This window comes from Equus asinus, chromosome 5 (genome assembly GCF_041296235.1).
Source record: "Equus asinus isolate D_3611 breed Donkey chromosome 5, EquAss-T2T_v2, whole genome shotgun sequence".
Taxonomy (NCBI): domain Eukaryota; kingdom Metazoa; phylum Chordata; class Mammalia; order Perissodactyla; family Equidae; genus Equus; species Equus asinus.
In genome coordinates, this window is record NC_091794.1 from 102,037,460 (window position 1) to 102,059,460 (window position 22,001).

A 22,001-nucleotide genomic window follows, 5' to 3' on the forward strand; every position below is an offset into this window, starting at 1 on the left:
TTTACTGGGGTGATTAAAGTAAAATGAGGTCATTAGGGTCAATATGACTGGTGTCATAAAGAAGAGAAAATCTGTTCGTGGACTGGTACAGAGGGAAGACCATGTGAAGACAGAAGATGGCCACCTGCAAGCCACAGAGAGAGGCCTGGAACAGCTCCTCCCCTCACAGTCTTCGGAAGGAATCACCGCTACCAACACCTTAATCTCCGATTCCGGAACTGAGGAAGTACATGTCTGTTGAAGCCACTCAGTCCGTGGCACTTAGTCACTGCTCTAGGAAACTACTCCAGGAACAAAAGAGAAGGAAGAGGCAAGGCCCCGATCCTCAAGGAGCGTGTGTCCTCGGTGAAGGAGTCAGACAATAAATTTTAGGATTTCAGGATCAAAAACAGGATGGTGTGAAAGAGTGAGCTTGGGGCTCGGGGACAGATCCTTGAGTGGTGGAGGGGAAGGCCTCTGTGCGGGTGACATTCATGCCGAGGCCTGAGCAAGGGGAAGCAGCTGTCGGTGTGAGGCGCTGGGGGTGCTGCAGCACAGAGGCCCCAAGGGGGAGCAGAAGGCAGGGCCGCTGGAGTACAGTAGACGCGGGCAAGAGGGTGGTAGTTGAAAGGAAAGCAAGAGGTGGTTGGGGGCGGGTCACAGAAGGCCTTGAAGGAAGGCATGGAGTTTAGATTTTATTCTGAGTACAATGAAAACTATTGGAAGACTATGATGGGTGTGATATACTGGATTTATGGTGCAAAAAGATCACTCTGGTACCTGTGTGGTGTCCCAGAGAGCAAGCAGGGAAACGCCGAGGGAAGCAGGTGCAGAGTCCAGGCAAAAGATGGAAACACAAATCTGACCCTGGCCCTTCATGTACCCTCCCTGGGTGTCCCACCCACCCCCACCCCTGCCTTCCGGATCCTCCAGCCTGTGTGTGAGTCTGCCCACCTAGGCCACCTCCTCCAGGCTGGTGACTGTGTCCCTGCCTTGATAAATCCTCTTCTTGAAGCCTTGTGGCACCATGTCCAGGAGGTGCTCAGTCAATTTGGGGGAAGACCAAACTGTGAAGAAGTGAGTGGATTAATCTGAGAGTTCTACACTAGAAAGGCCCGTAGGTGGATGGTCCGTCTGCTTTACTTGAGTCCCTAAGAGGAGGAGCAGCTTGCTTAGCGAGACGCAGTTTAATGGTCAGAGGGGCATAGGAGAGGGGAGCTCACCAGACCAAGGTGGTTCACAAGCATCCTTCTGCAATGCAATTCTGACCACCTCACTCCCAGGCCCCCACACTGCCTGGCTTCCTGTCCTCAGCTGTAGTGTTTATCTAAGTGAGGTCTGTGGACCCGGTTATGGACTGAATTGTGTGTGTCCCTCCCACACCCCCAAGCCCGTATGTTAAAGTCCTAACCCCCAATGTGACATTTGGAGTTTGGGCCTTTAATGAGGTAATTAAGGTTAAATGAGGCATAATGGTGGGACCCTCATCCAGTATTACTGGTGTCCTTGTAAAGAGAGGAAAAGACACCAAGGGTGTGCATGTATAGAAGAAAGGCCATGTGAGGACACTGAGAAGGCAGCTGCCTGCAAGCTAGGAAGCAAGGCCTCCCCAGAAACCAACCACGCTGGCACCTGGGTTTTGGACTTCCAGCGGCCAGAACTGTGAGAAAATAAATTTCTGTTGTTTAAGCCCAGCCCGCGGTATTCTGTTATGGCAGCCTAAGCAGACTAGTACAGAGCCCGACTGCCCAGTGGTCTTGGTAAATGCCCGGGCTCACAGGTCCATCCAACGCCCTGAAGCAGAATCCCGGGGGGCAAAGAATCCATATTTTGGCCAGGCTCCTGGTGCTCACTGAAGTGTCCTCTCCGTGAGCTCCTGAGTGCAGTGAAGACTGATTCCCCTAACCCTCTGGCCACTAGCTCTTCTGACTGCCAGCCTCCCTCTCGGTGCCCAAGAGGACTTCACATCTTATCTGGCCTCTCGGTTAGCCGGCAAGCTCATTCTGCCAAGTTGCTTCATTCCCTCTCACTCTCACTGAGCCCTCCATGAGCCAAACTGGGGTGGGGCTGGCTGTGAAGTCTGGAAACCCAGAGATAAGTCAGATCTCAGCCCTGCCACTGAGGCACTCCTGGTCCATGGAGAGAGCTCCACACAGCTGTAAAAATATGCCTGACCCTGGGCAGATGTGGTAAGAACTGCAAGAAGGGGAACCTGGGAGTATGGGCAATGGTTTCAAGCTGCAGAATCCTGTCAGATGGTTATTCATTTGTTGCATTTGTGCCTAGCTGTAGTGGAAGCAAGTTGAGGGCAAGTGCCCTGGCTTATACGTCCTCGTCCCCTCTACCCCGTTGGACATAATGGGCCTCAATGATTTGTGAGTTCGTGGCCCTCTGCCTGCTTTCAGCTTTAGTGGGAACAGCCCTCCTAGTGGCTTGGGGCAAAGTTTTAAGAACACAAAACCCAATCTGGCAGAACAAATACATACTTCAGAGTCCAGGAACCCTGGGTTCTGAGTCTAGTTTTCCCACTGACCACCTGTGTGGTGTGACCTCAGAATATTACGTTGTCTGAGTTTTCTCACTGTAAGAGAAAAGAGGGATAATGATATTTCCTACACAGATTTATTTACAGAACTAAATGAGGTAACCTCTATGAAGCTCCCACTGCCTGGCACTTAACAAAGGTTATTCCTGTGAAGATACTGATAAAAATTAAGTGTAATAGACAACCTCTCAGCAATGACCCACTTGCATCCTGTCCAACTGACGGGCGTTTACTGAGCACCCGCCTACTGGGCAACAGGCCGGGTGCCCATTGTTGGCACAGTGGAGAGGGGCTCATGGCCTCAGTGCTGAAACGTCAGCTCCAGGAGGGCAGGGACAACGTCTCACCCGCCATTGTATTCCCAGCAGGTCGAACTGCCAGGGATGTAGTAGGTGCTTATTGTTGAATGAATGGGATCAATCAATCAATCAGTCAATCAATCAACGACTGGAAGGTACAGTCCAGTGAGCCTGCCTCTGACTCACTTTTGAGAGCTTGAGCAAATCCCTCGAGCCCTCTCAGCTGCTTGTTCCCCATCTGTGAAGCCAGAGGTATCTAACTCATCTTGAGGTCCTGCCGAACAGGATTATTAGAGCAATAATAGCAACAATAATGAGTAAACTTGAGCACTGCTATGGGCCGGCACTGTCGTAAAGAACCCTGGGAGGTAAGAGTATTTGACCTTTACTTGATAGAAGAGGAAACTCGTCTCTGAGACACCGAGCGGCAGGCAAGGCTCCTGGAGAAGGGGGATGAGATCAAGTTTTGGAGGAAAAGCTGGGGCTCGGAATGAGCAATGGAGGAGAAGACCCATGGCCCAGAGGCGCAGGTCCTATTCAGGGTGCCCCTGCGCAGTGGTAGCTGCAGATGCAGGAGAGACCAACCCCGCCCCCCGCGTCTCCATGACAACAGCCTCCCCAAGCGTCTCAAGCACCGGCGCCAGGGCTGGCGGCGCGCGCCGAAGCAGGACGCAGGCCGGGCGGAAGCGGCCCGGCGCGCTGGGCGGTGGGATCGCGGGGCGGGCCTTTAAAGGGACAGCCTCTGCCCCCGCCGGTTCGCTCGCGGGGACGGCCCACGATCCGGGCTGGATGGCTCTGGGAGTCGGGATCGAGGAAGTAGAAGAGAAGCAGGGCTGTGTGACCGCCCTGGAGGTGACAAGGGAGAGAGGGGCTGTGTAAATGCCCTCCGGGGCAATAATGGGATGGCTGTCCCCCAGGGAGCAATACGGGAGAGAAAGGACTATGGAATTGCACTTTCTGGGTAGTAAGAGGGAGAAAGGAGAGTGTAACCCCCCAGAACAGCGAGAGGGAGCTTGGACTCCAAAAATGCTAATCGGGATAATAAGGGTGGGGCTCCGTAACTGCTCCGCCCCGCAAGGAGAGAGCTGGGGCTCCACGCGAGGCAGAGCGCAGGTTAGGGGGTCACAGGTTCAGTTTAGGAGAGGTACCCTCTCCCGTTCCCTACTCTCAGCATTCTGCCATCTTCCTACCCCGTCGGGGTGCCCAGCCATGGCCAGACCACCTGCCCCGGGCTCAGTGGTTGTCCCAGACTGGCACGAGAGCGCCGAGGGCAAGGAGTACCTGACCTGCATCCTGCGCAAGAACCGCCGGCGGGTGTTTGGTAAGTCACCCCCTCCCCCAAAGCCTGTCACCCCCTGGGGGCAGCAAAGAAGCAGGGCAGTGACGGCCTGTTCCACAGCACTCCTCAGCCTTGGGGACCCCTGGAAGTCCTATCCCCACTACCCCCCCACTACCAAATCTCCTTAGAACTAATTCCATCATCAGAGCCAGGAACATGGAAACAGCCGAAACCCTGCCAGGAACCACTGTCACCAGAGAGGCTGTTGAGCCCTCACCCCACGCCAGGCCCTCTGCTGGGCACTTTACACAATGAACTCCCATCTAACCTCAACAGCACAACTTAGAGACTTGCCCAAGATCCCCTAGTAGGTAGAGACAAGCCTCTTCCATATCCTGCTATCTGCAGGATAAGACACTCATTTTCCCCAGGATGAAGCCGACTAACCCAGACAGGGCCAGGATGACAGGCCAGCGAAGGGTCTGGCATCAGTGTGAGAGTCCCCCTCTGGACAGGAGAGACAGGCTCTAGAAGGCGTAAGACCAGAGACTGGGAGAGCAGCCCACACCTTAGAACTTTCAGATCTTACACCTACAGACGTATCATAATGTAGACAGGTTTTTTGCAAGTTTTAAATTTAAAACATTCATAAAGACATCAACACATTGATTCTAAGGAGTTTATTTATAGTAACTGAGAATACTTTTGCTAGAATTTCTCCACAGAGGAAAGAATTATGAAAAACCTTGTTTTCACATGTGGGAAATCTAGAACATGTGATAATAGTATCAATAAAAACCATCTCAAGCCAGCCTTGATGGCCTAGCAGTTAAAGTTTGACGCACTCTGCTTTGGCCGCCCAGGTTCAGTTCCCCAGGCACGGAACCACACCATTCGTCTGTCAGTAGCCATGTGGTAGCGGCACACATATAAGAACTAGAAGAATTTACAACTATACACAACTATGTCCTGGGGCTTTGTGGGGGAGAAATGAAGAAAAAGGAGGACGGTTGGCAATGGATGTTAGCTTAGGGTGAATCTTCCCCTACAAAAAAAAATAATAATGATAACTTAAAAAAATAAAATAACCTAAAAACCATCTCATGCATCAAACCTAAAAATAATTTGTTTTTGAGGCCAGCCCAGTGATGCAACAGTTAAGTTTGCACGTTCCACTTTGGCAGCCCAGGGTTCACCAGTTCGGATCCCGGGTGCGGACATACACACCACTTGTCAAGCCATGCTGTGGCAGGCATCCCACATATAAAGTAGAGGAAGATGGACACAGATGTTAGCTCAGGGCCAGTCTTCCTCAGCAAAAAAAGAGGAGGATTGGTGGCAGATGTTAGCTCAGGGCTAATCTTCCTCAAAATAAATAAATAAAAATAAAATAATAATAATTTGGTGTTATTTGGAGCGGGTCTTGGCCCAGCTCACAGAGCACAGGTGTCCTCAGCAGAGCTACTCGTCTGGGGATGCTGCTTGTGTCCCGGGCCTCTGTAATGAGTATAGAGAACCACAGGTGGTTGGCACTGAAAAAGCCCTTAAAGATGAGGTTGTCCAGCCCAGGGTCTTATGGAGCAAGTACAGGTTGACCCCCTGACCCCACCTGGCTCTCTTCTTGCCCCAGGCCTGCTTGAGCGACCAGTGCTGCCCCCACCCGTGGCCATTGACACAGCCAGCTACAAGATCTTCGTGTCTGGGAAGAGTGGCGTGGGCAAGACAGCGCTGGTGGCCAAGTTGGCTGGCCTGGAGGTGCCCGTGGTACACCATGAGACCACTGGTGAGTCCATCCTTGGAGGCCTTCCCTGGGATGGAGAAAAGACTCTGGCCCTCGACCTCATAAGCTTGGATTTATAACCAGACCTGACATTTACTCTGCAGCCTTGGAAAGTCACTTCACCTCTCTGAGCCTACAGTGGCTCCTCTGTCCAACAGGGATAATAGTACCAACCCCATGGGGGTGTTGTGGGATCGGTATTAGTGATAGTGGTGGTAACATGCTTAGCATTGAGCTGGCACAATGTAAGTGCTCAGAAAACACTAATCTCCCTTTCTTGTTTCCTTCCACTGGATGCTGAATGACCATGATGTTGCAGCATCCTCCAGTATCCCGGGGCCTTTGGGTCCCCTGTCCATACGAGTGAAACTGCTTTCTCATGGGTAGGGCTAGGGCTGGATCTCCCTGGTAGACTGGGCTCCTCCAGGGCAGGCCGGTTTCCCCCATCGGACTGAGAATTCTCCCAGGTCAGCGACTATGCCCTCCCCGTCAGACTGGGGACCCCCCCAGGGCAGGGACAGATCTCTTCTTTCTATTCCTTCCTGGCACCCTGCCCCTCTCCACCTCCACGTCTCCCATGCTGAGTGGCTGACCCCGGCCTCCCCAGGCATCCAGACCACCGTGGTATTTTGGCCAGCCAAACTGCAGGCCAGCGACCGTGTTGTCATGTTCCGCTTTGAGTTCTGGGACTGCGGGGAGTCTGCGCTCAAGAAGTTTGATCACATGCTGCCGGTGAGCAGGCAGGTGGGCCTGGGTGGGTCCGGGAGGGGCTGGTTGCCTGAGGTGGACTTCTGAGAACAGGTCTGAGCCCGGGCTGCCTGATCTGCAGGTCAGAATCGGGCATGAATGGACTGAGGGCGCTGCCCTGGTTGGGAGAGCTCTGAGTTGGCGTTAGGGACTGGGTCTCCACCTGAGCTCTGCCCTGGGACCAGCAGTCCCGGCTCTGGGCCTCAGTTTCCCCAATATGTGAAAGGAGGGATTGTGCTGAGACTTCTCAGGGCCCTGCAGCTGAGAGCACAGTTCTGGTCCTGAGGTTACGAGCTTCACATCAGCCTTTCCATCCCCAGGCTTGCAAAGAGAAAACAGACGCTTTCCTCTTCCTCTTCTCTTTCACCGACCGTGCCTCCTTCGAAGATCTCCCTGGACAGCTGGCCCGAGTAGCAGGTGAGGCCCCCAGTGTCGTCAGGATGGTCATCGGCTCCAAATATCCTTTTGGTGGCCCCTAGGGCTGTCAGAATGCCTGCTTGGCAAGGCGCAGAGCAAGGGGGTCAGGGACCCTTCCTCTGGCCCACCGTGGGGTCCAGCCCCAGGGGCTTTATCCTAAAGGCTACAGCAGGGCCTTCCCCAGACCCTGAGTGTGGGGCTCCAGGGAGGAAGGAGAAAGCTGGGTTTGATGGGGCGGTAAGCAGAGGCTGCTGGCCAGGCTCCTTAACCCTCATCCAGGTTTGACCAGTACATGCACACAGATGTGCCTGAGCGTGACCTCACAGCCTTCCGGCAGGCCTGGGATCTGCCCCTCCTGCGAGTGAAGAGTGTGCCAGGGCGGCGGCTGGCAGATGGACGCACGCTAGATGGGCGGGCTGGGCTGGCTGACATTGCCCATGTGCTCAACGGTCTGGCGGAGCAGCTGTGGCACCAGGACCAGGTGGCAGCTGGCCTGCTCCCCAATCCCCCAGAGAACACCCCCAGCTGAAGGGTGGTGGCATCATGAGCCGGCACCTGTGATCCCCACTCCCGACCCTCAGGTGACCCCGAGCAGAGGGCAGGACCCAAGGCCTAAGGCTGGGGCATGCATATAGATCTCATCAGAGGGCCAGAGGGGCCTGGTCAGGGTGGATGGTGGCCTGAAAGGGTCTTGCCCCAGCAGCACTTTCCTGGCAGAGTTCATGGCAGTGATGTGGGGGCACAAAGGTCTGAGGGCATCTAGGTGCCTGCTGGCCTTCTCTCTCTGCCCCGGGGCTCTAGGCTCTTGAAACTGAGGAACTGTATGGGAAGGGCCCCAGGGCTTAAACGTCCTCCCCAACCTCCTGCTGCCCTTCCCGCTTCTGTAGCACCCAGGGGGGGCAAGTGTGGGGAAGGGTGCCTCTGGGCCCTGCACCTCAGTGACTTCAATCAAGAGCCTGCATTAGCTGAGGTAACGCCATCTGCTGCTCCAGATAAACCTCAGTGGCATACTGCTAGAGTTTTTTTCTTGCTTATGTCTCACTCTGGTGGAGCTGGAGGTGGGTGTGGGGCTCTGCTGCACACACTCATTCAGAGCCCCAGGCTCTGAGATCTTCAACACGTGGCTTCCCAATTTGCCCTGGGGCATCAGCATCCAGTCTGCAGACAGGAGTGCATGTGGAAGGTCACCTAGGAGGTTCCTAGGGATCTGGCCTAGGCTGCTGTGCCTCATTCTGCTCACATTCCATCGGCAAGGACCTAGTCACATGGTCACACGGGGCTGTAGGGGGAGGCTGGGAAATGCAGTCCACCTGTGTGTCCAGGAGGCAAGCCCCTCACTCTGTAGTGCCTTTCTTGATCGTGAAGCTATCAGGCTAGGCTTAGGACAGGGGCCCTGCTGGCCTAGGGGAATCAGAAAGCATCCTTGGGCAGGGCCAGGGACTGGACCAGGTCTTGGTCAGGGAGGCCAGTGAACTTGGCCATGCTTGTGTCTCACCCCCGCTCATCAGCTAGAGACACTGATGCGTGGTGGGGTGCCGACAAAGGGAGCCTTATATACTCTTACTCCCTGATGACACCCCATCTGGCCCCATAGATGGAGCCCCGGGCTGAGGCCTGGCCTGAGTCTAACCCAGCTGGAAGGGCCCGGGCCAGCCAGCTGACCCTTGGAGCCTCCTCTTGAGAAGGCAGCCCCTCTGCCTCTCCACACTCACACGCATGATCATGTGCTCACACGCACCAGCACTTGTCCCAAAACGCCGCCCACTCCTCCCTCCCGGACCACAGGAGGCTCGCACACACTCACCCTGCTCACGCTCCTGAGCACGCTGCCGGCCTACATGGCACTGCTTGCAAGTCTGTCCACGCTGGGCACTGCCCAGAGATTTGTCAGCCCTTCCAGGGCCTAAAGGACTGATTTCAACCCCTTCTTATCCTTAATTCACGTTCAGGGCTGAGACCTGAGCTTATCCCGTACGCCAGAGAAGGAATGTCCTGGGCAGGACCCCAAGGCTCACAGCCCCCGCAGTCCCCAGGCTGGCTCCTGCTCCTGGGCCATAGACCTCCCCACTGCAGCCTTCAGTTCTGCTTTGAGCCCTTTCTCTCTGTTCTTAGCCCCAGTAGACCTTTCCCCACCAGGCAGAGCAAGGTGTGGGGTGGAATGCGGTGAAGGTGGCCTCTGGGCCTGAATGTGACCCTCCAGCTACAGGTACTGTGTTGTGGCACCAGCTACCCTATATCCCAGCCAGTTATCTCTGGGTTTAAGACACCCCCAGAAAGGAAGCTTCCGCATCCTTCTTGGGCACCATCTCAGCTAAGAGCCCGAAGGTTGCTCTGGAGAAATATCCCAGAACCTCCCCACGGCAGGGCAGGCCAGGCCAGTTTCTCCTGGTTACCACTGCTCCCGTCGGAGGATCAACCTCAGCCACCTTCGCCCCAAACCAGAGGTGAACAGTTCCCTTCACGGTCTCCCTGGGTAACAGCAAAGTGGAGAGGGCAATGGGGTGGGACCTGGAGCCACTTCAGTATTTAGTAGGCTACCCCCAGGGGCCTCCACAGAGGGCAGGACTGGGAGCCTGAGGGAGGAGGGATCTGCAGAGCCATAATTCTAGGAGCTGGTGGCTGTGCCTGCAGGGTCGTCTGTGGGCAGGGTCATGTGGAGAGTGAGTGAGAAGAGAGTGTGTGTACATGCCTGGATTCAGGCCAGCTTCGTGGGCCTGCCACCTGAGCAGTCCACAGGGCCCAGCACTCAGAGGGGCCCCACACCTGGTTTAATGCTCTGCTCTTGCTATCTCGAAATTCTGGATACCACACATTATGTAGCAAGTCCTGTGCATGTTGTCCAGGAAGAGGGTCTGGGCTCCAGGTAAAGCTCCTGTCTCAGAGCCTTGGCGACCCTGATGGCCTAATCGTTAGAGTTCAGTGCTCACCACTTCTGCTGCCAGGGTTCACTTCCTGGTCACGGAACCACACCACCCATCTGTCAGTTGCCATGCTGTGGTGGTGGCTCACACGGAAGAACTAGGATGACTTACATCTAGCATATACAACCATTACTGGGGCTTTGGAGAGTGAGAAAAAAAAAAAAGGCCATCAGGAAGTGCCTTCTCCCCACTTTGGTGGCAGAAATTTCACCATTAGGTTAAGCCTCCCATCGGCTCAAAGACAAATATCCCTCCACTTGCCCCTCCCCCTCCGAGTCCCCCCCCACCCCCAGGCTCCCTGGAGGGGAAAGGTGATGACTGTGTGCCCAAGCTGACTTAGAGGGGAACTTTGGGAAAAGGGTAGCTGTGCTTGGTCCCCAGGGCCCTGGACCCTCCAGACTTTGGGGCTCTGGAGGGAAGCCGGTGGGGAGGGACTGTCTTCTGAGGTGGGGGTGAGGGTGTGCTGTGGCCCAGCCCTGCTGCTGTTTGTCCCAGAGTCAGGACTTCCCATCCCCCTCCTCTTCCCTCCCCAAAATGGGCTCTCAGGGAGTCCCCAGCCTTTCTCTACAGAGGGGGAGTACTGTGAACTGAATGTCCGTGTCCCCTCAAATTTCTATATTGAAATCCTAATCCCCCCTGTAATGGTATTAGGGGCTTTGGGGAGGTACTCAGGTCATGAGGGTGGAGCCCTCACGAATGAGATTAGTGCTCTTAAAAAAGAGACCCCACAGAGCTGAGGCCACCCCATGGCCTAGTAGTTAAGTTCAGTCAATCTGCTCTGAGTCCTGGGTTGGGTTCCCGGGCGCAGACCTACACCACTCATCAGCGGCCACACTGCTCATCAGCAGCATACAAAACATACAAAACATACAAAATATACATACAAAACATACAAAATAGAGGGAGACTGGCACAGATGTTAGTTCAGGGCGAATCTTCCTCAGCAAAAAAACAAAAAGAGAGAGACTCCCCCACAGAGCTCCCTAGCCCCTTCCACCCTGCAAGGACATAGAAAGCTCTGGCGATAGACCAGGAAGAGGGCGCTCATCAGAATGCAACCATGCTTCCCAGCCTGCAGAACGGTGAGAAACAAATTTCTGTTGTCAATAAGCTACCTAGTATATGGCATTTTGTTATAGCAGCCGCCATGGACTAAGACAGGGAGGCTAAGGCCCAGAGGGGGTCAGGCACTTGCCCAAGGGTGCAGAGCCATGAAGCAGCCCTGATGCCCTTAGCCCTCTGCACCCCTCCTCCCGTGGACCGTCCTTCTGCCTCATCCCCTAGTGCTGTCTTCTGGGTCCAGCCCCTCATAGGCCCCACCTGGTCCTCCCTGCTTTCCCAACCAGAAGCCTGGCACTGCCTGCAGGAGGGGGAATACGGTGCTGGCGCCCGGCTACTCCCTCTCCTTCTGTTTTTCTCCTCCCCCACCCTTCCCAGGCGGGGGGAGCTGCTAAAGGAAGCTCCTGCTTGCTGCCAGCAGAGCCTGGCCTAGAGGGCAACAGGGAGGAGCTGAGGGAGGTGCCTGGCCCCAGGATGAGGAAGATGATGCAGGAGCCTGGTCTGCAAAGGCCGTGGGGCGGGTCTCCAGATCCTTGCTTCAGTCTAGGGTGGGGGCAGGGCTTCCTGGGCATGTCCTGGATCCCCTTACTCCCTGGGCAGCCTGGTGCCAGCAGTGAGCCCCACGTGCCAGGCACAGACTTCCGGGGGAGGGTGCCCAGATGAGAGGCAGGGGGCTAAGGGCCCAAGACAGGTTGTAATCATGTGGAGTCAAATCCCCAGAGGGCCAAGCTAGGAGGGTGTGGTGGAGGCCCTTACCTGGCTGTGAACTCAGACCCAGAGGCTGGGACAGTGGTGGTGGGGGGGGGAGTCGGTGTTCAACTCTATTCTAGATAGAAGGGGTGGATCTTGAGAGCAAAGGGGAGGGACTGAGGCTTGGGGGGTGGTCCAGAAGGAAGATGAAGGAGCACTGTGACCTTGGACCGTTTACTTTAATTCCTGTGTTCATCTGTAAAATGGAGATAACAATTAACACCCACTTATTTGAGTTGTAAGAAGTAAATGCGTGTAAATGTTTAGCACCGTGCCAGGCACCAGGGACCCAATAAACGTTGGCCATTACCTTTGTCGTTGTTATTACGGTAGTGGCGGTGGTTCTTGGGCTGAGGGCGGGTGAACCGGCGGGAGAACGGTCGCACATCGCGCCCACAGCGCCTCCAGGCTTGCGCTCTATTTCAGCCGAGGGTGGGCGGGCTGGTGGGCCGAGCGACGGGCAGCCCAGTAGGGCCGGTGGAGAAGCTCCCGGCGCCTGCAACTGCGCCAGGGTCCTCTCCCCCTTGCTCTCGTCCTGTTGCTCCCAGGACGGCGATGGCGCCGAGGACAAGGACCCGGACGACGACCGTGCCTGCGCGTCCTGCGGCAGCGTTTATGCCCCAGTCTCCAGGGGCGACTTTTTCCACGACGGTAAAACCGAAGTCGGTGAGACTTGAGCCAGACAAGACTCTTGCCCGCACCTCGTCCGGGCGGCCAGAGTAACAACCCACGGCCCCTCCCTTAAATGCCCTCTTCTCTCCGCGAGGAATCCCGCGGCATCTCTCGTTCCTCCTTCGAGCTACCCCCAATCTCTGTCGCAGTGCAAACGATTTCCTTTAATTTGGTCTCCTGTGGAACTAAGAAACCCAGCCCCCCGCTCTCCACTCAAAATGGAAGTGGTGCAGACCGTTCCTAACTGCCCTGTCGCCCCCGCCATGGGACTGACTTCGTGCTCGCGTGGGAGGAGAAGCTGCGACCCCTGTGGCAACCCAAGAGGCAGCGACTCCTAAGACGGCGCTGGCGCGATAAGTTCCACCGGGACCCGCGCGGGGCCGGGTTGCTCCTCGAGAGAGAAGCGCGGCGGGGGCAGGTGGCACGGGCTCCCCTAACGAGCTGTGACCTGCGCAAGCGACCTCAGCACCCCATCTGTATAGTGGGCTTTACCGTAGCACCAGCCCCATAGAGGGGCTGTGACGATTAAATGGGCCAAGAGTGTAAAGCGCTCAGCCCAGGGTCTGGCACATTGGAGGTGGCCAATAAATGGCAAACAGCAGCCACTACTGTATGACGTCGGCCTACTCAGTTTTCGTCCACGTATTGTAGAATGGGGGTGCTAGTTCCTTCCTCCTTTGATTTTCAGACGAGGGAACCCGAGTCAAAGCGCTTTTGAAGTGGCAAGGACCCGCGCCCTGAACGGGATCTGTCACCCCGGCAGGGATCACAAGGGAAGGGGCTCCGGGCTCTGGCCCACCTGGAGACCCCGGCTCCCCAGGAGCGCAGCCGCGCCCGCGCCGTGCACTGCGCCAAGCTGAGCGCGCCCTGGGAGCTGCCAGTGTTCTACGCGGAGCAACTGAGCCTGCGCGCGCCGCTGCAGGTGGGAGTGGGGGCCGGAGCGGGGTCAGCCTGGAGCGGAGTTCCCCAGGTACAGGACACTCCGGGCGTCTCACCTGCTCTCGTGCCGCGTGTCCGACCCAACCCGGACTCCTACCGCTCGCCTGCGCCTGCGCAACCCTTTACAGCAACACCAGCCCAACAAGCCGCTGGACTTCTACACATGCGCCTTCCCGGGCTCCCAGCGGGACACGTGCGGCGGGGCGGGGCCTTCTGCAGAGGGGCGGGGCGCCAGCAGCAGGCTTAGTCCAATCAAGGCTCGTTTGTTCCTCCTGGGTTTGCCAGGGAGGCAATACCTGCCTAACCCACTTTAGGTGTCTGACCTGTCCTTTCCGCATTCTGGGGTCCAGACCATGTCCTAGACGTTCCTGGTCCCCGATTCCCTCCCGTTCAACTCCGTTCAGATGCTCACCTGGCTGGAACACACCTAGCCCAGGCTGAGCTTGGTGGGTAGATGGGCTCTCTGGTTTTAGCAGCTGACCTGTCTCATCCCTCTGTCCCCAGTCTAGAGCCTCTGCACTCCCATTGTCCTAGGTCTCGTATTGGGCAGAGGGCTCGGCTTCTGACCCGCCCTGCTCACAGGTTCCTGGGCACCGATTCCCACGACTCCTACTTCTCCAACGGGCAGAGGCATCGTGTGGTGAGACAACTGCCGGGGAGGGTCCAGCTGGGACTTAAAGGGGCAGAGCTGACTCCAGCATTCTCCCTGGCAGGTGGCAGAGATCCTGGCTCGCACAGTCTATGGGAAGCAGGAACGAGAAGAGATGGGCATTGCCCATCTGCTGGCCGAGGGAGTCTATGCTGCAGCCTTCCCACTGCATGAGGTAGAGATGTCCCAAGCTCAGCTCGCTCCCACTGCTGGGGCAGCAGGAGAGAATTCTGGGACTTCCCTGCAGCCCTCTCTCCTTTCATTTCCCTAGGGCCCCTTTGAACTGCCGGGGTACCAGGTGCCTGGTGCAGACCTCAACCCTTGCCAATTACTGTACTTATACTGGGCCCACTGGGGATACTGGCACAATACCAGCCTCTGGACCACATACAAGAGTACTTTGGGGAGGAGATGGCCATCTACCTTGCCTGGCTAGGGGAGCCTGGCACTGGGAGTGGGGGCTGGGAGCCGGTGTTGAGTACACAGATGGGGGCTCATGAGCTTTCTGTCACCCCTTCAGGCTTCTGCGCAGTCTGGCTGCTGCCTGCCACCCTTGTGGGCACCCTGGTCTTTATCTGTGGTCTGGCCACCATAGGCACCAACACACCAGCATGAGTGGCTGTGTTGGGGGGGTTGGCAGATGGGCTGGGTGGGGATAGACTCTCCCAGGATGGGCATCCTTTGTTCATAGGGAAGAGATCTGTGCCAGTGGAGGTGCCTTCCTCATGTGGCCACTCTGTGACACCTGTGCCACATGGAATATTTCCGATGATAGAAGCTTTGGTGAGGTTAGACATTGGGACCTTTGGAGTCTCAAAGAGAAGCCCTGCCTGGAATGGGGAAGAAGGGGAGAAGCATTCCACTCACCAACCCAGCCAGCCAGCTGCCTATCCATCCAAACGTCCAATCATTGATTCTGTATCTGTTTGGTTCCGTCTCCACTGTCACCCTCCAGCCCAAGCCAGCATTCTCTCACCTGGACCACTGCAGTGGCCTCCCAACAGGTCTCCTTGCTCCTCTGTTTGCCCCACTTAATCCGTTCTCAGCTGCCAGGGCATTCTTTTGAAAACACAAATCACATCCTGCATTATCCTACTCAGAGCCTTCCAGTGGGTCCTCAAATGGGATGGCAGCCTACAGGGCGTTGTGTGATGTGGCTTCTGCCTAGTTCTGCTCCACTCGCTCCACTGGCTCCTTTCTATTTCTCGAATAGAACAAGGTCATTTCTACCCCAGGGCCATGGCACTGGCTCTTCTCTGCTAGAATCCTCTTCCTCCAGACATTTTTTTTTCTTTTTTGAGGAAGATTAGCCCTGAGCTAACATCGGCTGCCAATCCTCCTCTTTTGCTGAGGAAGACTGGCCCTGAACTAACATCTGTGACCATCTTCCTCTGCTTTATATGTGGGATGCCTACCACAGCATGGCTTGCCAAGCTGTGCCATGTCCACACCCAGGATCCGAACCAGTGAACCCCGCGCCACCAAAGTGGAATGTGCAAACTTAACTGCTGCGCCAGCAGGCTGGCCCCTCCTCCAGACTGTATACGGCCTATGTCCTGTCATTCAGATCCCAACTTATATGTCACCTTCTTAGAGAGGCCTTCCTTGACCCCCCCAATCCAGAGGGGCTCCCTCTCACAGGGATGTTTTAATTTCATCACAGCATCTATCACTATACTTTCTTGTTTGTTTGTTTGTTGTCTGTCCTCTGCCACTAGAATGTGAGCTCATGAGAGCAGAAACCTTGTTTGTGATGTTACTGTATCCCCAGGCCCTGAGACAGTCCCTACCATATAGAGAGTGCTCAATAAATGTTTGTTGAATGAATCTATGAATCACTAATCTATCTCTCTACCTATCCGTCTGTTCAGCCATCCATCATTTAATCCATCCAACAGTTAGAGCCGACAGGAAAATAGAAACCAGACTAGATATTTCAAGAGAGAGAATTTAATATAAGATATTGATTGGTTAAACAGATTTCGGAGGACTGAAAAGCAGAAAGGGAACATCGAGGTCACGAAGTCACTGTGAATGGTGCCTCCTAGAGTAGTGCAGTATACACCTCGTGTGACCCAAAGCGTGGCCCCGCCTTTGCACACACTGTCCCCCGCCCGTCCAAATGCTTCCCCTACACACTCTCCTTACTTAGCACCTGCTTTCCTTTAGGTCTCAGCTAAATGTCATTTTCTCAGAGTGATCATCCCTGAAAAACAGTTTTCCTTCAGAGGACTTATTCACAATTTCATATTTGTGTTCATTTGTTTAATGTCCGTCTCCCTAACTAGGCTGTAAACTCCATTTGGGGTCGGGCCCTGTCCAGTGTGCTCACCATGGCATAGCCAGTACCCACTGCAGAGTCGTATGCAGTCAGTTAATAGCTATTGAATAAACTAATATATTGTCTACTCATCCAGCCATCCAGCCATCCAGCCATCCATCCTCATGTCCATCCATCCAACCATACTCTTGTCTGCTTCCCCACCTAGCCATCTGTCCATCCATCTGCACATCTGCCCATCTAGCCATCCACGTGTGCACCCACTTATAGAGATTTGCCAGTTGTTTGTCCAGTGTACCCACCCATCTGTCCACCTACCGCCTACCCATCCATCAGTCTATCCCACCCTCTCCCACACGGCATCATCGTTGTTTACTTCCCTGTCTACCCACCTGTTTCTCCACCCATCTATCCATCCACAGGCTCTTAGCAGGCCCGGGGGAAAAAGGCCCTGCAGAAACAAAAATGAATCAGACCTCATTCCTGCACTTCCAGAGCTCCCTGTGCAAGCAGGAAAAGGCGGGGGGCTTCCGCCACCCCAGGGTCATGACACCCAGCCTCTTGGCCCCAGGATGCACATTTCTGTTGCCCCCTCTGACAGGAGTGCCCACATCCAGAGTTTGCTGCCCTATCCCTGCAGATGGCCCAGAACCCAGTGACAGGTGTGAAGGAGCCCTACTTCCCACCCCGCACCTGCCCTCCACGCCTACTCACCGGCCCTGCAGCCATGCTCATCATGGTGACTGGGCTTTGGGCCCTTGCTGTAGAAGGACCATCCCCTCTATGGGGGGCTGGGACCATGGTGGCCTGCTATCCAGCTCTGACAACCCTCCCTGCTGGCCCCCAGCTCTGTGTGGTGATGATTTTCCTGGTGTCTGTCATCATTTACTGCAGCATCATCAGCATTGCAATGTTCCACATGGGAAACCCCGTGCTCATGACCCAAGTGAGTGCCCCTGGGGACAACAGAGGGTGGGAGCACTGTTCCAGGCTCCAGGCCCAATGTTCCATCCTCAGGTTCCTTCCATTCCCCCACATGGCTGGGCTCCAGGTGATGGCCATCACTCTGCCTAGGCTTGCAACATTGCCAACCTCACAGCACTGTGCTCAACCTGGTGCTTATCCTCCTCTTGGGCCAGGTCTGTACCTCGCTGGTTGAGCAGCTTACTAGCTGGGGGGAGTGAGGACAGGGGGTTGCAGGAGTGTTCTGGCATCCGTTGAGAATTGGGAGCCCTGGGGCAGGGCTCCCTTCACCTCAAAGCCTGCAGCTCACACCTTGGTGTCCTCAGCCTGCTCAAATGAGGGAGCATGGCTGGCATTAGGGGAAGGTGTGCTGGGGACAGAAGCATAAGGGCTGACTCGATGGGCTGTGCCTGTTCCCTTGCACCCAGCAGAACACTGACCAGCTCTGCCCTTTGCCTAGAGATGCACAGAGCCCAGACCCTCCATGAAGATGCCTTTACTTTCAAAGTCTTTATCTTCCAGTTTGTCAATTTCTACTCTTCTCCCTTCTATGTGGCATTCTTCAAAGGCAGGTGAGGACTCCCCCATCCCCCGAGAATGATGCCTCCCAATGAAGGGGCCCAGCAGGGCGGCAGAATCCTTGAGCCTCCAGATTTGTCTCTACCAAGGTCTTGCTGTTGACCAAAGCTGGTCCTTAATTTCCCTGGGCTTCAATTTTCTCAACTGTAACATACCAACACATCATTGGGTGGATGTGAAACTCTAACACCTGCATTCATTCATTCACTCAGCCCTCACTGGGTGCCCGAGTCCTGACACCCTCACCTCCCAAAGCTGCAGTTGGGGTTCATCCCCATCTTTTGTGGTGGCCTTCCTGCTGAGTGCCCTGCACTGGACACTGGGGACACAGAAATGAACCAGAGCTAGTCCTTCCCTCCAAGAGCTTCCAGTTTTTAACGAGGACTCGTTAGGAGTCCTAAAGGGCTAGACTCCCAGGAGGTGGTGTTACTGTGTAACTGCCGTTGTCATTTGGCAGGAATGGGAGAGAGATTCACCAAAGGAACCTGCCCGCTAGCAGCATGACCCCCTCTTCCTGGGCCAGAAATACCCCATTGGCTTCTCAACGGGTGAGCAGCAGATATGGGCCGTGGCCCCACAGGCCCTTGGCAACATAGCCCTCTGGGGCTAGTGGTGGGGGATGGGGGAGTCAGGATGGGGGGGCCAAGGCCTCCTAGTAGCCCTGTCACCAGAGTTCACTCTCAGTGCATGGGATGCCAGAGGCTCAGGAGCAGAGCGGGAAGGGGGGTCAGCCTCAGCATGGAGTTTAGCCGGGCCTGGCTCCAGAGAGGGTGGGCACATTGCCAAGACATGCAGTGGGCCCACAGATCTGTGGGATACCTGGTCAGTATGGCACACCACTCGGCATGCAGAACGAGGATGTGAGTACCCCTGGTGGTCGGTTCCTGGGAGGTGGGGGGTCATCATACCCTCAGGTCTGGTGGGGACAAGATCTGCCCCTCTGGGCTCCAAGGAGCAGGGGGCCAGCTCCATGCTCTGGCAGGAGATGGGGCCAGCCAATCACAGCGCGGCCCCTGTGGCTGCCTCCTCAAGCTCGCTCAGCAGCTCTTCTTCATCATGGTGGGCAAACAGCTGGTCAGCAACGTGGAGTTCATCGTGCTGTGAGCGCAGGAGCTGGGGTGGGGCACAGGGTGGGCCTCGTCAGGCTGTGGGGAGGGCTTTTATGAGGGCGAAGCAGAAACCCTCTTGACTGGGAGTCAGGAAACAGGGGCACAAGGCCCAGCGCTGCCCCTTGTAAGCTCGGTGGCTTTACTTCTTTCTAAGCCTTCATTTCCTCACGTGTAAGATGGAGACGATAATATCACTCCCAAGGAGTTGAGAGGATTAAATGAGATGCTGAACAAGAAAGAGGAGAGCTTTCCAGTATTTTGGGGAGAGGAGGGGGTTCCAGAGACCAAGAATGACCACATAGGGAGCACAGAGTTAGGAGCACTGGACTCAAATCAACCAGTGTGCTAGAGGCCGGCCCGGTGGCGCAGTGGTTAAGTTCGCACGTTCTGATTCTCAGCGGCCCGGGTTCACAGGTTCGGATCCCGGGTGCGGACATGGCCCCACTTGGCAAAAGCCATGCTGTGGTAGGCGTCCCACATATAAAGTAGAGGAAGATGGGCACGGATGTTAGCTTAGGGCCAGCCTTCCTCAGCAAAAAGAGGAGGATTGGCAGCCGATGTTAGCTCAGGGCTAATCTTCCTCAAAAAAAAAAAAAAAAGGCACTGGACTCTAGAGTCCAAAAGACTGCATTGGAACCTCGGCTCCACCGCTTACAATCTGGGGAGGCTTGGGCAAGGTCTTCGAGTTTCTGTTTCCTCATCTGTAAAGTGGGAGTGATCATGGTGCCTGCCTTTAAGGGATGTGGGAGGATAGAAATGGCATTGTTTGGTTTCCTGGCTCCTGGCCCAGGAAGCTGAAGGCCTGGTGGCAGCAGAGGCAACTGGCAGGGCTGCGGGACAGCCAGATGGCGCAGGAGCTGGGGCGCTGCGGGGAGGACTATGGGCACCTTGAGTGTGAGGGTCTGTTTGATGAGTACCTGGAGATGGGTGAGCAGTGGCCCAGCAGTACCAGGCCTAGCAGGGTCCCTGGGGGCTTGGCTCAGCAGGGGAGGCGACTCTGGCCTGACACTCCCTACCTCCCGGTGCTGCAGTTTAGGTTTATTACCATCTTTGTGGCGGCCTTCCCATTGGTGCCCCTGTTTGCTCTGCTCAACAAGTGGCTGGAAATCCAACTGGACGCCCACAAGCTCGTGTGTGAGTACCGGCGGCCGGAGGCTGAGCAGGCACGGGCATTGGGATCTGGCTACTCCTGCTTGAGGCCATAGCCCACCTTTCCATCATCGTGAATGTGGGCGTGGCGCAAAGAAGGGTCATACAAGGTCAGAGGGGGAAATGGAGATCAGAGACTGGGAAGGGGGCTCTGGAATGGGGAAATGCAGGCTGAGGCTGGAATTCAGAGTCAGAGACTGGGAAATAGGGGCGGAGGGCCAGGATCCCAGGAGCAGACTCATCCTGCCTGCAGAGTGGATTTGGGCCCAGGTCGGGGTGAGTTAGGAGATTGGGTCCTGAAGGCCCTCCCGCCCGGCAGGCTTTCCTCATCGCCTTCACCTCGCACTTCCTGCCGCGTCTCCTCTACCGGGACTAACACCACAGCCACCTGCGCGGCTGTGTCAACCTCACGCCGGCGCCCCCGCCTCCTGCCTATCTTGCTCAGGGCTGCCGCACGCCCTGAGGCTGGGAGACCCACCAGGCAGGAGACCCAGCAGGCGGGGAGCGGAGCGCGGAGGGGGCGGGACCGTCTGGGAGGGGAGGGGCGCTGAGCTCGGTTGGGGTGGGGCCTGTCTGGGAGGGGTGGGGCGCTGAATCTGGAGGCGGGGCGGTGAGCCTGTGGGAGGGGTGGGCGGGGTCTAGCTGGGAGCGCCGGAAGCCGAGTTTGGGGGGCGGACTGGTGGGCAGAGCGGGCTGGACGAAAGCGCTGAAGGGGCAGGGCCAGGGTCGAGGGCCGGGAGGGGCGGGAGTGCCCGGCGCCGAGTCCAGAGCCTCGCGACACCCCGCGCCCTCTGCAACCCAGGTACAAGGCCTTTCGCGGCGCGCAGGGTACCTCACCTCTTCTACTGGAAGTTGCTGGCTGTGCGTCTGGGCTTCATCATCGCCTTCGAGGTAGGCTCAGCCATCTGTGCGTCGGACGGACCTGAGTTCAAGTTCGGGTTCTGCCGCCGACCTGCTGTAACCCGGGATATGTTATAGAATAGGATTTACTTCATAGGGTCGTTATGGAGACTCAGTATCAAGCACTTGCGCAATGCCTAGCACATCGTAGGTGCTCATTGAGTTAACATCGCTGCTCTACTAATGTTGTTATCTCTTGGCAAGGAAAGGAAGCATACTCCCTCCAGCTTTGCTCAGGATCGTCTTTCTCTAGCCCTACTTCGAACAGGATCCCTAGTGTTAAGGGGTTCGAATTATACCTCTGTGTCTTTGGGCAAATGACAATCTCTCTTTTTTTTTTTTAAAGACTTTTATTTATTCTTTTTTTTTTTTTTGAGGAAGATTTGCCCTGAGCTAACTACTGCCAGTCCTCCTCTTTTTTGCTGAGGAAGCCTGGCCCTGAGCTAACATCCGTGCCTATCTTCCTCTACTTTATATGTGGGACGCCTACCACAGCATGGCTTGCCAAGCGGTGCCATGTCCGCAGCCGGGAACCGAACCGGTGAACCCCGGGCCGCTGAGAGGCGGAATGTACGAACTCAACTGCTGCGCCACCGGGCCAGCCCCAAATGACAACCTCTTTATGCTGCGGTTTCTTCACCTGTAAAACAGGAGTAGTAATTGTACTCACTTCATAGATTTGTTGTGAGGATTAGATGAATGAATACCCGGAAAACCCTCAAATAGTGCCTTGCATTTAGTGAGCGCTCCATAAATTAAGATTGCTAAGGCAATTATTCTCTTTGGCCCCCCTTCTCCCCAGCACGTGGTGTTCTTCTTCTTGCGCCTCATCAGCTGGCTCGTGCCCGACGTGCCAGCCGGACTGGCCACCAAGATAAAGCGGGAGCGCTGCCTGGCCAAGCAGGCGCTGGCTGTCAACAGCGAGGCGCTGCTCTGGGTCCGCGTGGCCGGCCGAGCCTGGTCCGACCCCTGACCACGCCCCCT

The 22,001-nt window shown here is 55.9% G+C and overlaps 2 protein-coding genes across 3 annotated transcripts; both read left to right on the plus strand.

The window, feature by feature from the left end:
- Positions 1-3,470: 3,470 nt before the first annotated feature.
- CPLANE2 (ciliogenesis and planar polarity effector complex subunit 2) lies at positions 3,471-8,064 on the plus strand. Of its 2 annotated transcripts, none has more exons than XM_014836203.3 (6): positions 3,471-3,675; positions 3,995-4,144; positions 5,733-5,885; positions 6,490-6,614; positions 6,950-7,086; positions 7,326-8,064. In XM_014836203.3, exons 2-6 carry the CDS (start codon positions 4,033-4,035, stop codon positions 7,573-7,575), a joined length of 777 nt encoding a protein of 258 aa, XP_014691689.1. In that variant the 5' UTR covers positions 3,471-3,675; positions 3,995-4,032; the 3' UTR covers positions 7,576-8,064. The 2 variants fall into 2 exon arrangements, with proteins under 2 accessions (XP_014691689.1, XP_014691688.1); XM_014836202.3 differs by having other exon boundaries at positions 4,031-4,144.
- A 4,372-nt stretch (positions 8,065-12,436) lies between these two features.
- On the plus strand, positions 12,437-21,991 carry LOC106827964 (anoctamin-7-like). Its single transcript, XM_070511425.1, is given in 11 exon segments — positions 12,437-14,027; positions 14,101-14,211; positions 14,308-14,398; positions 14,401-14,648; positions 16,958-17,056; positions 17,165-17,263; positions 18,892-18,959; positions 19,759-20,166; positions 20,920-20,959; positions 20,961-21,008; positions 21,820-21,991. Coding segments are annotated over 11 exon segments (1,569 nt in total). The 5' UTR covers positions 12,437-13,841; the 3' UTR covers position 21,991.
- The last annotated feature ends 10 nt before the right edge of the window (positions 21,992-22,001 follow it).

Excerpts from the sequence above, each read along its gene's own strand:
- CPLANE2 (XM_014836203.3), top strand. The coding sequence starts at position 4,033 with ATGGCCAGACCACCTGCCCCGGGCTCAGTGGTTGTCCCAGACTGGCAC. Across the intron at positions 4,145-5,732 it reads GAACCGCCGGCGGGTGTTTG|GCCTGCTTGAGCGACCAGTG; the intron begins GTAAGTCACCCC and ends TTCTTGCCCCAG. Across the intron at positions 5,886-6,489 it reads GGTACACCATGAGACCACTG|GCATCCAGACCACCGTGGTA; the intron begins GTGAGTCCATCC and ends CGGCCTCCCCAG.